We start from the raw sequence: 12291 nt of genomic DNA, 5'->3' as shown, positions 1-12291 counted from the left end.
TGGCAACTCAACCTCCCACCGACGGAGGCGCCCCCCGCCCCGCGTTCACTCTGGAGCGGAGTGATGGCAGGGCTCGGTGCCTCCCCCCGCGCAGCCCCGCACAGGCGCAGGCGCTGCAGGTACCGGCGCACACGCACAGCCGCCTGCTGCAGTGACGCGCGCACTGCGGTGACACACGCACGCACCCCCCCCCCCCCAGGGCCCCCCCGCACCCCTCCGCATCCCCCCGCACCCATCCTGCACCCCCGCAGCCCTCCGCATCCCCCCGCACCCATCCTGCACCCCCGCAGCCCCCCGCACCCATCCTGCACCCCCGCAGCCCCCCGCACCCCTCCGCATCCCCCGCACCCATCCTGCACCCCCGCAGCCCTCCGCATCCCCCCGCACCCATCCTGCACCCCCGCACCCCTCCGCATCCCCCCGCACCCATCCTGCACCCCCGCACCCCTCCGCATCCATCCTGCACCCCCGCAGCCCTCCGCATCCCCCCGCACCCATCCTGCACCCCCGCATCCCCCGCACCCATCCTGCACCCCCGCACCCCTCCGCATCCCCCCGCACCCATCCTGCACCCCCGCATCCCCCCGCACCCATCCTGCACCTCCGCAGCCCCTCGCACCCATCCTGCACCCCCGCACCCCTCCGCATCCCCCCGCACCCATCCTGCACCCCCGCAGCCCCCCGCACCCATCCTGCACCCCCGCAGCCCTCCGCACCCATCCTGCACCCCCGCAGCCCCCCGCACCCATCCTGCACCTCCGCATCCCCCCGCACCCATCCTGCACCCCCGCAGCCCTCCGCACCCCCCCGCACCCATCCTGCACCCCCGCACCCATGCTGCACCCCCTGCACCCCCCAGCACCACCTATAGCCTGCACCCAGCACCCCCGCACTCATCCTGCACCCCCACCCAGCAGCCACCTGTATCCCCCCGCACCCATCCTGCACCCCCCCGCACCCTCTGGACCCTGCATCCCCCTGCACCCCCCCGCACCCCCGCACCCATCCTGCACCCCCATCCTGCACCCAGCACCCCTGCACCCCCCATCCTGCACCCAGCACCCCTGCACCCCCCATCCTGCACCCCCCATCCTGCACCCCCCATTCTGCACCCCCCATCCTGCACCCCCCATCCTGCACCCAGCACCCCTGCACTCATCCTGCACCCCCCAACCTGCACCCCCATCCTGCAGCCAGCACCCCTGCACTCATCCTGCACCCCCATCCTGCACCCCCATCCTGCACCCAGCACCCCTGCACTCATCCTGCACCCCCCATCCTGCACCCCCCATCCTGCACCCCCCATCCTGCACCCAGCACCCCTGCACTCATCCTGCACCCCCATCCTGCACCCCCCATCCTGCACCCAGCACCCCTGCACTCATCCTGCACCCCCCATCCTGCACCCCCCATCCTGCACCCAGCACCCCTGCACTCATCCTGCACCCCCCATCCTGCACCCAGCACCCCTGCACTCATCCTGCACCCCCATCCTGCACCCCCATCCTGCACCCAGCACCCCTGCACTCATCCTGCACCCCCCAACCTGCACCCCCATCCTGCACCCAGCACCCCTGCACTCATCCTGCACCCCCCAACCTGCACCCCCCATCCTGCACCCAGCACCCCTGCACTCATCCTGCACCCCCATCCTGCACCCCCCATCCTGCACCCCCCATCCTGCACCCAGCACCCCTGCACTCATCCTGCACCCCCCATCCTGCACCCAGCACCCCTGCACCCATCCTGCACCCCCATCCTGCACCCCCCATCCTGCACCCAGCACCCCTGCACTCATCCTGCACCCCCCAACCTGCACCCCCATCCTGCACCCAGCACCCCTGCACTCATCCTGCACCCCCATCCTGCACCCAGCACCCCCGCACCCACCCTGCACCACCTGTATCCTGCACCCACCTGTGCCCTGCACCCATCCTGCACCCCCCCAGCACCCCCCCCCCCCGCCCCCCCCTCACCTCCCATCGCTGCCTCCGTAGGGGTGGCCATGGCTGGCTCCGCTCGGCTCCGCTCGGCTCCGCTCGGCTCCGCTCGGCTCCGCTCGGCACCGCTCGGCTCCGCTCGGGACCGCTCGGCTCCGCTCGGCTCCGCTCGGGACCGCTCGGCACCGCTCGGCTCCGCTCGGCACCGCTCGGCTCCGCTCGGGACCGCTCGGCTCCGCTCGGCTCCGCTCGGCTCCGCTCGGCACCGCTCGGCTCCGCTCGGCTCCGCTCGGCTCCGCTCGGCACCGCTCGGCACCGCTCGGCTCCGCTCGGCTCCGCTCGGGACCGCTCGGGACCGCTCGGCTCCGCTCGGCTCCGCTCGGCTCCGCTCGGGACCGGCGGCGGCGGCGGCGGCGCGGGGCGATGCGGCAGCGGGTTGGGGGGGGGGGGGGCGAGGGGGCGGAGACAGAGAGGCCCCGCCCACTGGACCTAGGAGTTTGGGGCGGGGGGGGTGACACCCCAGGGGGGCCAAGGCGTTCGGGGGGGGGGGGGCACCCCCATAGGAGGGACCCAGGAATTTGGGGGGGACCCCAGGGGGGACCCAGGAGTTCGGGGGGGGCACCCCATAGGAGGGACCCAGGATTTCGGGGGGGGCACCTATAGGAGGGACCCATGAGTTCGGGGGGGGCACCCCAAGGGGGACCCAGGAGTTTGGGGGGGCACCCCCTATAGGAGGGACCCAGGATTTCGGGGGAGGGGACCCCAGGGGGGACCCAGGAGTTCGGGGGGGGCACCCCATAGGAGGGACCAAGGAGTTCGGGGGGGGCACCCCAAGGTTGCCCAGGAGTTCGGGGGGGGGGCGCCCCGTAGGAAGGACCCAGGAGTTTGGGGGGGCACCCCAAGGCGGCCCAGGACTTCGGGGGGGGGGGCGCCCTATAGGAGCGACCCAGGCGTCTTGGGGGGGCACTGCTTGAGGGGGACCCAGGGGTTCGGGGGGGGCACCCCAAGAGCGACCTATGTGTGTGGGGGTTCCCCAGGGGGGACCCAGGGGTTCGGGGGGGCACCCCAAGAGCGACCTATATGTGTGGGGGTTCCCCAGGGGGGACCCAGGGGTTCGGGGGGGCACCCCAAGAGCGACCTATGTGTGTGGGGGTTCCCCAGGGGGGACCCAGGGGTTCGGGGGGGCACCCCAAGAGCGACCTATATGTGGGGGGGGACCCCCCGCTGTCACCGGCCCCAGCCGCATCCAGCCCCACTCACAGCCCCCTGGCCTCGGCCCAGCCGGTGCTTTCACCCAGCCGGTGACACCTGCCGCCGCGACACCCGCCACCGTGACACCCGCCCCCGTGACACCTGCCGGCGCGACACCCGCCACCGTGACACCCGCCGCGACACCCGCCACTGTGACACCCGCCCCCGTGACACCTGCCGGCGCGACACCCGCCACGACACCCGCCACTGTGACACCCGCCCCCGTGACACCCGCCACGACACCCGCCACTGTGACACCTGCCCCCGTAGACACCCGCCACGACACCCGCCACTGTGACACCCGCCGCCGCGACACCCGCCCCGTGACACCCGCCGCCGCGACACCCCGCCACCGCGACACCCGCCACTGTGACACCCCGCCCCCGTGACACCCGCCGCGACACCCGCCACTGTGACACCCGCCACTGTGACACCCGCCCCCGTGACACCCGCCACGACACCCGCCACTGTGACACCCGCCCCCGTGACACCCGCCACGACACCCGCCACTGTGACACCCGCCGCCGCGACACCCGCCCCCGTGACACCCGCCCCCGTGACACCCGCCCCGTGACACCCGCCGCAACACCCGCCACTGTGACACCCGCCACTGTGACACCCGCCACTGTGACACCCGCCACGACACCCGCCACTGTGACACCCGCCGCCGCGACACCCGCCACCGCGACACCCGCCACTTTTACACCCGCCGCGACACCCGCCACTGTGACACCCGCCACTGTGACACCCGCCACTGTGACACCCGCCACGACACCCGCCACTGTGACACCCGCCACTGTGACACCCGCCACTGTGACACCCGCCACTTTTACACCCGCCGCGACACCCGCCACTGTGACACCCGCCACTGTGACACCCGCCACTGTGACACCCGCCACTGTGACACCCGCCGTGACACCCGCCGCCGCGACACCCGCCACTGTGACACCCGCCACTGTGACACCCGCCACTGTGACACCCGCCGTGACACCCGCCGCCGCGACACCCGCCCCCGTGACACCCGCCACTGTGACACCCGCCACTGTGACACCCGCCACTGTGACACCCGCCACTGTGACACCCGCCGTGACACCCGCCGCCGCGACACCCGCCCCCGTGACACCCGCCACTGTGACACCCGCCGTGACACCCGCCGCCGCGACACCCGCCGCCGCGACACCCGCCCCCGTGACACCCGCCACTGTGACACCCACCACTGTGACACCCGCCGCCGCGACACCCGCCCCCGTGACACCCGCCACTGTGACACCCGCCACTGTGACACCCGCCCCCGTGACACCCGCCCCCGTGACACCCGCCGCCGTGACACCCGCCCCCGCGACACCCGCCGCCGTGACACCCGCCCCCGTGACACCCGCCGCCGTGACACCCGCCCCCGTGACACCCGCCACTGTACCCCCATGGGGTGGGTGACCATGGGGGGGGTGGGTGACCATGGGGGGGTGGGTGACCATGGGGGGGTGGGTGACTGTGGGTGGGTGACCATGGGGGGGTGACCGTGGGGTGGTGGGTGACCATGGGATGACCAGATGACGTCACAGGTCCTTGCCAACCCTTGAAGCGCCACCACCCGGCCCCACAACACCCCCACGACCCCCCGCCCCCCCCATATCCCCCCCACGAGGGTGGGGAACATCCACCCACGACACCTCCCGACGCCTGTTGTTCACACAACCGCGCCCGGGCGGGGGGCGGGGGGGGGGCGCGGCATTTATTGGGGGAGGGGCAGACTTGGGGGGGGGTGGGCGTCCGTCTGTCCGTCCGTCCGTGCAGGTGGGGTGACCCCCATGTGGGATCGCGGGGTGGGGGGTCCCGGCTCGAGGAGCACCTACAGGAGGAAGGTGGGGGGCGGTGGGGGGTGGGGTTCACCATGGAGGGACCCGGGTGTTTGGGTGCTCCCTGTCAGACCCCCCCACCCAAGAGGGGACCCGGGCGTCCGGGTGCCCCCCACCCCCACCCCCACCCCCACCCCAAAACTCACCTCGCTGCTCATCTCATCCGGGTGGACAAACCTGCTCAGGCATGAGAGGGTTAATGGGGGGCGGACCCCCACCCACCCAGGGGTCCCGACCCCCCCCCGGGGGTCCCATCCCCCCCCCAGGGGTCCCGACCCCCCCCGGGTGTCCCATCCCCCACCCAGGGGGTCCCATCCCCCCCCAGGGGTCCCATCCCCCCCCGGGTGTCCCATCCCCTCCCCAGGGGTCCCGACCCCCCCCCGGGGGTCCCATCCCCCCCCGGGTGTCCCATCCCCCACCCAGGGGGTCCCATCCCCCCCCCGGGGGTCTCATCCCCCCCCCAGGGGTCCCATCCCCCACCCAGGGGGTCCCATCCCCCCCCCGGGTGTCCCATCCCCCACCCAGGGGTCCCGACCCCCCCCCGGGTGTCCCATCCCCCCCCCAGGGGTCCCGACCCCCCCCGGGGGGTCCCAACCCGCCCCCAGGGTTCCCAACACCCCCCCCAGGGGGTCCCAACCCCCCCCCCAGGGTTCCCAACCCCCCCCGGGGGTCCCAACCCCCCCCCCAGGGTTCCCAACCCCCCCCCCAGGGGGTCCCATCCCCCCCCCAGGGGTCCCATCCCCCCCCGGGGGTCTCATCCCCCACCCAGGGGTCCCGACCCCCCCCGGGGGTCCCAACCCCCCCCCAGGGGTCCCGACCCCCCCCCGGGGGTCCCAGGCCTCCGGACTCACGGCGGATCGACTGTCGCAGGGGTCCCTCATCCTCGTCCGGTTCCCCCGTCCTGGGGGGGTGTTGGGGACCCAGTTACCCCCAGTCCCCTCCCAGTGCCCCCCAGTGCTCTCCCAGTGCCTCCCAGTGCCCCCCAGTGCCCCCCAGTACCCCCCCAGTACCCCTCCAGTGCCCCCCCAGTGCTCTCCCAGTGCCTCCCAGTGCCCCCCAGTACCCCCCCAGTACCCCTCCAGTGCCCCCCAGTCCCCTCCCAGTGCCCCCCAGGGCTCTCCCAGTGCCTCCCAGTGCCCCCCAGTGCCCCCCAGTACCCCCCCAGTACCCCTCCAGTGCCCCCCCAGTGCTCTCCCAGTGCCTCCCAGTGCCCCCCAGTGCCCCCCAGTACCCCCCCAGTACCCCTCCAGTGCCCCCCAGTGCTCTCCCAGTGCCTCCCAGTGCCCCCCAGTACCCCCCCAGTACCCCTCCAGTGCCCCCCCAGTGCTCCCCCAGTGCCTCCCAGTGCCCCCCCGCCCCCCCAGTGCCCCCCCAGTGCCTCCCAGTGCCCCCCCAGTGCCCCCCAGTGCCTCCCCAGTGCCCCCCAGTGCCCCCAGTGCCTCCCAGTGCCTCCCAGTGCCCCCCAGTGCCCCAGTGCCCCCCCATTGCCCCCCAGTGTCCCCCAGTCCCCCCCAGTGCCCCCCAGTGCCCCCAGTGCCCCCCAGTACCCCCCCAGTGCCCCCCCAGTGCTCCCCAGTGCCCCCCAGTGCCTCCCAGTGCCCCCCCAGTGCCCCCCAGTTACTTCGGCTGTTGGTCAAACTTGCACCGGCAGCGACGACCTGGGAGAGGTGAAATGGGGGGGCTGATGGGGGCGTGGGGGGGTTGGGGGGGTTTTGGGGGGTTGTGGGGGGGTTGTGGGTGTTGATGGGGTGTTGTGGGGGGGTTGTGGGTGTTGATGGGGTGTTGTGGGGGAGTTGTGGGGGGGTTGGGGGTGTTGATGGGGTGTTGTGGGGGGGTTGTGGGGGGGTTGGGGGTGTTGGGGGGGGTTGAGGGGGTTGATGGGGTGTTGTGGGGGGGTTGGGGGAGGGTTGGGGGGGTTGATGGGGTGTTGTGGGGGGGTTGTGGGGGTTGTGGGGGGGTTGTGGGGAGGTTGTGGGAGGGTTGGGGTGTTGATGGGGTGTCGTGGGGGGGTTGTGGGGAGGTTTTGGGGTAGTTGTGGGGTTTCCTGGGGTGTTGCAGTTGCAGGGGGATTGTAGGGGGCAGTGGGGTGTTGTGGGGGTTGTGGTTGTTCTGGGGTGTGTTGGGGGGTTGTGGGAGGGTTGTGGGGTGTTGTGGGGGGTGTCGGTGGTTGTTGTGGGGTGTTGTGGGGGGGTTGTAGGGGGAGTTGGGGTGTTGGGGAGGTTGTGGGTGTCGTTAGGGTGTTGGGGGGGGTTGTGTGGGGGTGTTGTGGGGGTTATGGGGTGTATTGGGACACTGGGGATGTTGGGGGGGGGAATTGGGGGTGTTGTGGGATATTGTGGGGGTGTTGGGAGTGTTGTGGGGGGGGTTGTAGGGAGTTGGGGGGTGCGCTGGGCGTTGGAGGGGGTTGTGGGAGTGTTGTGGAGCGTGTGGGGGGGTTGCGGGGGTTTATTGGGCCGTCGGAGGGGTTGTGGGGGATTGAGGGGGGTGTGGGGCGTTGGGGGGTGTCGGGGGGGTGTTGTGCGTCACACACTGAGGATGAGGAGGATCCCCAGGAGGAAGAGCGCGCCGGCGAAGATGAGGCCACCGACGCGCAGGGAGTCGTAGTCTGCGGGGGAGGGGCGCCACTGTCACCCACACGGGTACAGCCGCACACGGGTACCCCCACACACGGGTACCCCCACACATGGGTACAGCCGCACACGGGTACCCCCGCACACAGGTACCCCCACACACAGGTACCCCCGCACACGGGTACCCCCACACACGGGTACCCCCACACATGGGTACAGCCGCACACGGGTACCCCCGCACACAGGTACCCCCACACACGGGTACCCCCACACACAGGTACCCCCGCACACGGGTACCCCCGCACACGGGTACAGCCGCACACGGGTACCCCCACACACGGGTACCCCCACACACGGGTACCCCCGCACACGTGTACAGCCGCACACGGGCACCCCCACACACAGGTACCCCCACACACGGGTACCCCCGCACACGGGTACAGCCGCACACGGGTACCCCCACACACGGGTACAGGCGCACACGGGTACCCCCACACACGGGTACAGCCGCACACGGGTACCCCCGCACACGGGTACCCCCCCACACGGGTACCCCCACACACGGGTACCCCCGCACACGGGTACCCCCGCACACGGGTACAGCCGCACACGGGTACCCCCACACACGGGTACCCCCGCACACGGGTACCCCCGCACACAGGTACCCCACACACAGGTACCCCCCCCCACAGGTACCCCCGCACACGGGTACCCCCCCACACAGGTACCCCCACACACAGGTACCCCCGCACACAGGTACCCCCACACACAGGTACCCCCACACACGGGTACCCCCCCACACATGGGTACCCCCACACACAGGTACCCACACACACAGGTACCCCTGCACACGGGTACAGCCGCACACGGGTACCCCCGCACACGGGTACCCCCGCACACGGGTACCGCCGCACACAGGTACCCCGCACACGGGTACCCCCGCACACGGGTACCCCCGCACACGGGTACCCCCACACACGGGTACCCCCACACACGGGTAGAGCCGCACACGGGTACCCCCGCACACGGGTACCCCCACACACGGGTACCCCCGCACACAGGTACAGCCGCACACAGGTACCCCACACACGGGTACCCCCGCACACGGGTACAGCCGCACACGGGTACCCCCCCCCACGGGTACCCCCCCCCACAGGTACCCCCGCACACGGGTACCCCCCCCACGGGTACCCCCCACAGGTACCCCCGCACACGGGTACCCCCCCCCCCACCCCCCCCCCCACTCACCGTAGTGGAACCGGTCGCGCTCCTGCGGGGGCTCTGTGGGGCGGGGGAGGGGTGAGGAGGCAGGCGTCCGGCTGTGCCCCCCCCCCCCCCGCCCCCGGGGGTCCCCCCACTCACCTGCGCCGGGGGCCATGGCGGCCCTGGCCCCCCCCTCCCCGCGCGGGCGTGTCCCGGGCCTGCGGGGCGAGGCGTGACATCGTATGTGGGCGTGTCCCCCCCCCGTGACATCATACGCAGGGGTAGCCCCTCGCGTGACATCACACGCCCGCGTCCCCTCGTGCCCGGCCTCCGGATGGGCCCAAAGTGGTGAAAATGGGGCAAAAATGGGTGAAGTTGGGGGGAAAAACGAGCAAAAATGGGCAAAAATGGGCAAAAATTGGGCCGGATTGGGCCAAACTGGGAAATTCTGGGCAAAAGTGGGCAAAATTGGGCCAAACTGGGAAATTCTGGGTAAAACTGGGCAAAAAAGTGCAGAAGATGGAGGCAAATTGAAAATAAAAAGCAGGCAAAAGTGGACAAAATTGGTCAAAACTGGGCAAAATTGGGCCAAATTGGGCCAAACTGGGAAATTTGGGTAAAACTGGGCAAAAGTGGACAAAATTGGGCCAAACTGGGAAATTCTGGGTAAAACTGGGCAAAAGTGGGCAAAAGTGCAGAAGATTGAGGCAAATTGAAAATAAAAAGCAGGCAAAAGTGGACAAAATTGGTCAAAACTGGGCAAAATTGGGCCAAATTGGGCCAAACTGGGAAATTCTGGGTAAAACTGGGCAAAAGTGGACAAAATTGGGCCAAACTGGGAAATTCTGGGTAAAACTGGGCAAAAGTGGGCAAAAGTGCAGAAGATCGAGGCAAATTGAAAAGAAAAAGCAGGCAAAAGTGGACAAAATTGGGCAAAACTGGGCAAAAGTGGACAAAATTAAGCCAAACTGGGAAATTCTGGGCAAAAGTGGACAAAATTGGGCCAAACTGGGCAAAAGTGGACAAAATTGGGCCAAACTGGGAAATTCTGGGTAAAACTGGGCAAAAGTGGGCAAAAGTGCAGAAGATCGAGGCAAATTGAAAAGAAAAAGCAGGCAAAAGTGGACAAAATTGGGCAAAACTGGGCAAAAGTTGACAAAATTAAGCCAAACTGGGAAATTCTGGGCAAAAGTGGGCAAAATTGGGCCAAACTGGGAAATTCTGGGCAAAAGTGAGCAAAAGTACAGAAGATCAAGGCAAATTGGAAAAAAAAAAGCAGGCAAAAGCGGACAAAATTGGGCCAAACTGGGCCAAACTGGGCAAGAGTGGGTGGAATTGGGGAAAACTGGCGAAAAAAATGAGCAAAATCAGGCAAAACTGGGCAAACCCAAGCAAAAATAGGAAAAATTAGGCAAGTTGGGCACTTCTGGGCCAAATCGGGCAATTCTGGGCAAAACCAGGCAAAATTGGGTGAAGTAAGGAAAATTGGGTCAAATGGGGCAAGACTGGGTGAAAACAGGCAAAAGTGGGCAAAAAGAGGAGAAGTTGCCCCAAAATGGGCTAAACTGGGCAGCACTTGGCAAAAATATGGGCAAAACTGGACCAAATTGGGTAAAATTACGGAAAACGTAGCTGAAGTGGGCCAAATTGGGCAAAAACGGGTAAAAATGGGCAAAAATAGGGAAAATTGGGCAAAAGTTGACCAAATTGGGCAAAAATCAGCAAAAGACGACCAAACTGGTCAAATGTGGGTAAAATTGGGAAAAACGGGATGAAATCAGCCAAAAGTGGGTGAAAGTGGGTGAAAGTGGGCAAAACTGGGCCAAAGCGGGAGAAATTGGATAAAACTGGGTGAAAATGGGCAAAAGTGGGCAAGATTGAGCCCAAACAGGTGAAATTAGAGAAAATGGAGGCCAAAGTAGGAAAAATCGGACAAAAGCGGGCAAAATTGTACAAAATCGGGCAAAACATGGGGAAAAGTAAGGGGAAAAATGGGCCAAATTGGGCAAAATGGCCCAAAATGGGCAAAATCGCGCAGAATTGGGCAAACCGAGGGCGACGGCCGTTGCCCTGGAGACGTGACCTTGGCCCCTCCCCCGCTGTTTGCCCACGGGGGCGCCCCTCCCCCACCCTTGCCAAAGCACCCAGGCACCCAGGGGGTTACTGGGGCGGGGGGGGGGGGGCGGTCTCTGGGAGATACTGGTGGGCACTGGGAGTTACTGGGGAGGCGCAGGGAGGAACTGGGAGCTACTGGGAGGCACTGGGAGTTACTGGGGGGCTACTGGGGGTTACTGGGAGGCACTGGGGGGCTACTGGGGGGCACTGGGGGGCTACTGGGGGGCTACTGGGGGTTACTGGGAGGCACTGGGGGTTACTGGAAGGCACTGGGGGGGCACTGGGGGGCTACTGGGGGGCTACTGGGAGGCACTGGGGGGCTACTGGGGGCTACTGGGAGGCACTGAGGGCTACTGGGGGTTACTGGGAGGCACTGAGGGCTACTGGGGGTTACTGGGAGGCACTGGGGGCTACAGGGGGGCTACTGGGGGCCTACTGGGGGTTACTGGGAGGCACTGGGGGGCTACTGGGGGGCTACTGGGGGTTACTGGGAGGCACTGGGGGTTAATGGGAGGCACTGGGGGCTACTGGGGGGCACTGGGATGGCAGTGAGGGCACAGGGCGTTACTGGGAGTGGTACTGGGGGGTTCTGGGGGGCACTGGGGGGACACTGGTGCTGCTGAGGGGGTCACTGGGAGTTACTGGGGAGGAGCAGGGAGGAACTGGTCTGAGGCGGCCCCCCTGGACGCCTGGGGCCCCCCCCCCCGGACACTTGGGGTCCCCCCCGGGACGCCTGGGTCCCCCCAAGGACAGTGTTGGGGGGGGGGCAGGGGTGAAGCAGGGCCCAAAGCCGCCCCCCCCCCCCCCATACCTGGCTCCCCGGAGGCCTGGGTGCCCCCGAGCGGTGGGACCCCCCGGCAGCGGGACCCCCCGGCAGCGGGACCCCCCGGCAGCGGGACCCCCCGGCAGTGGGACCCCCCGAGGCCGGGTCCCTCCGGGCGCTGGGGCCGTTCCCGGACAGTTATTTTTACCCTCTGTCCCCGCGGCCAAAATACCCGGCGGCGTCAGCGGGGAGGCACGTGGCGGGGCCCGGACGCCCTCCCCGCCCCCCAGTACCGCCAGTGCCCCCCCAGTACCGCCAGTGCCCCCCCAGTACCGCCAGTGCCCCCCCAGGAACACCAGTGCCCCCCAGTACCGCCAGTGCCCCCCCAGTACCGCCAGTGCCCCCCCAGGAACACCAGTGCCCCCCAGTACCGCCAGTGCCCCCCCAGTACCGCCAGTGCCCCCCCAGTACCGCCAGTGCCCCCACAGTACCGCCAGTGCCCCCACAGTAACCCCAGTGCCCCCCCAGTAACCCCAGTGCCCCCCCCAGTACCGCCAGTGCCCCCCCAGGAACACCAGTGCCCCCCAGTACCG

At 68.5% G+C, this 12291-nt stretch overlaps 1 protein-coding gene across 1 annotated transcript; it reads right to left on the bottom strand.

The window, feature by feature from the left end:
* Window positions 1-4856: 4856 nt before the first annotated feature.
* LOC135311227 (phospholemman-like) lies at window positions 4857-11949 on the bottom strand. Its single transcript, XM_064440355.1, has 8 exons — window positions 11747-11949; window positions 8980-9038; window positions 8866-8898; window positions 7578-7652; window positions 6669-6705; window positions 5899-5948; window positions 5194-5224; window positions 4857-5040 (listed from the first exon to the last, which is right to left on the bottom strand). The coding sequence occupies exons 2-7, from the start codon at window positions 8993-8995 to the stop codon at window positions 5202-5204; spliced, it is 234 nt and encodes a 77-aa protein (XP_064296425.1). The 5' UTR covers window positions 8996-9038; window positions 11747-11949; the 3' UTR covers window positions 4857-5040; window positions 5194-5201.
* Between the last annotated feature and the right edge of the window lie 342 nt (window positions 11950-12291).

Source organism: Phalacrocorax carbo, unplaced genomic scaffold (genome assembly GCF_963921805.1).
Source record: "Phalacrocorax carbo unplaced genomic scaffold, bPhaCar2.1 SCAFFOLD_422, whole genome shotgun sequence".
NCBI classification, from domain to species: Eukaryota; Metazoa; Chordata; class Aves; order Suliformes; family Phalacrocoracidae; genus Phalacrocorax; species Phalacrocorax carbo.
Note: the sequence above shows the minus strand (reverse complement) of the source record. Positions and strands in the feature narration are given on the sequence as shown.

Coding starts and splice junctions, on each gene's coding strand:
- LOC135311227 (XM_064440355.1), bottom strand. Junction 7,653..8,865: donor GCGCGACCGGTTCCACTACG/GTGAGTGGGGGG, acceptor CCTCCCCCGCAG/ACTACGACTCCCTGCGCGTC. Junction 6,706..7,577: donor GGGGATCCTCCTCATCCTCA/GTGTGTGACGCA, acceptor CACCTCTCCCAG/GTCGTCGCTGCCGGTGCAAG.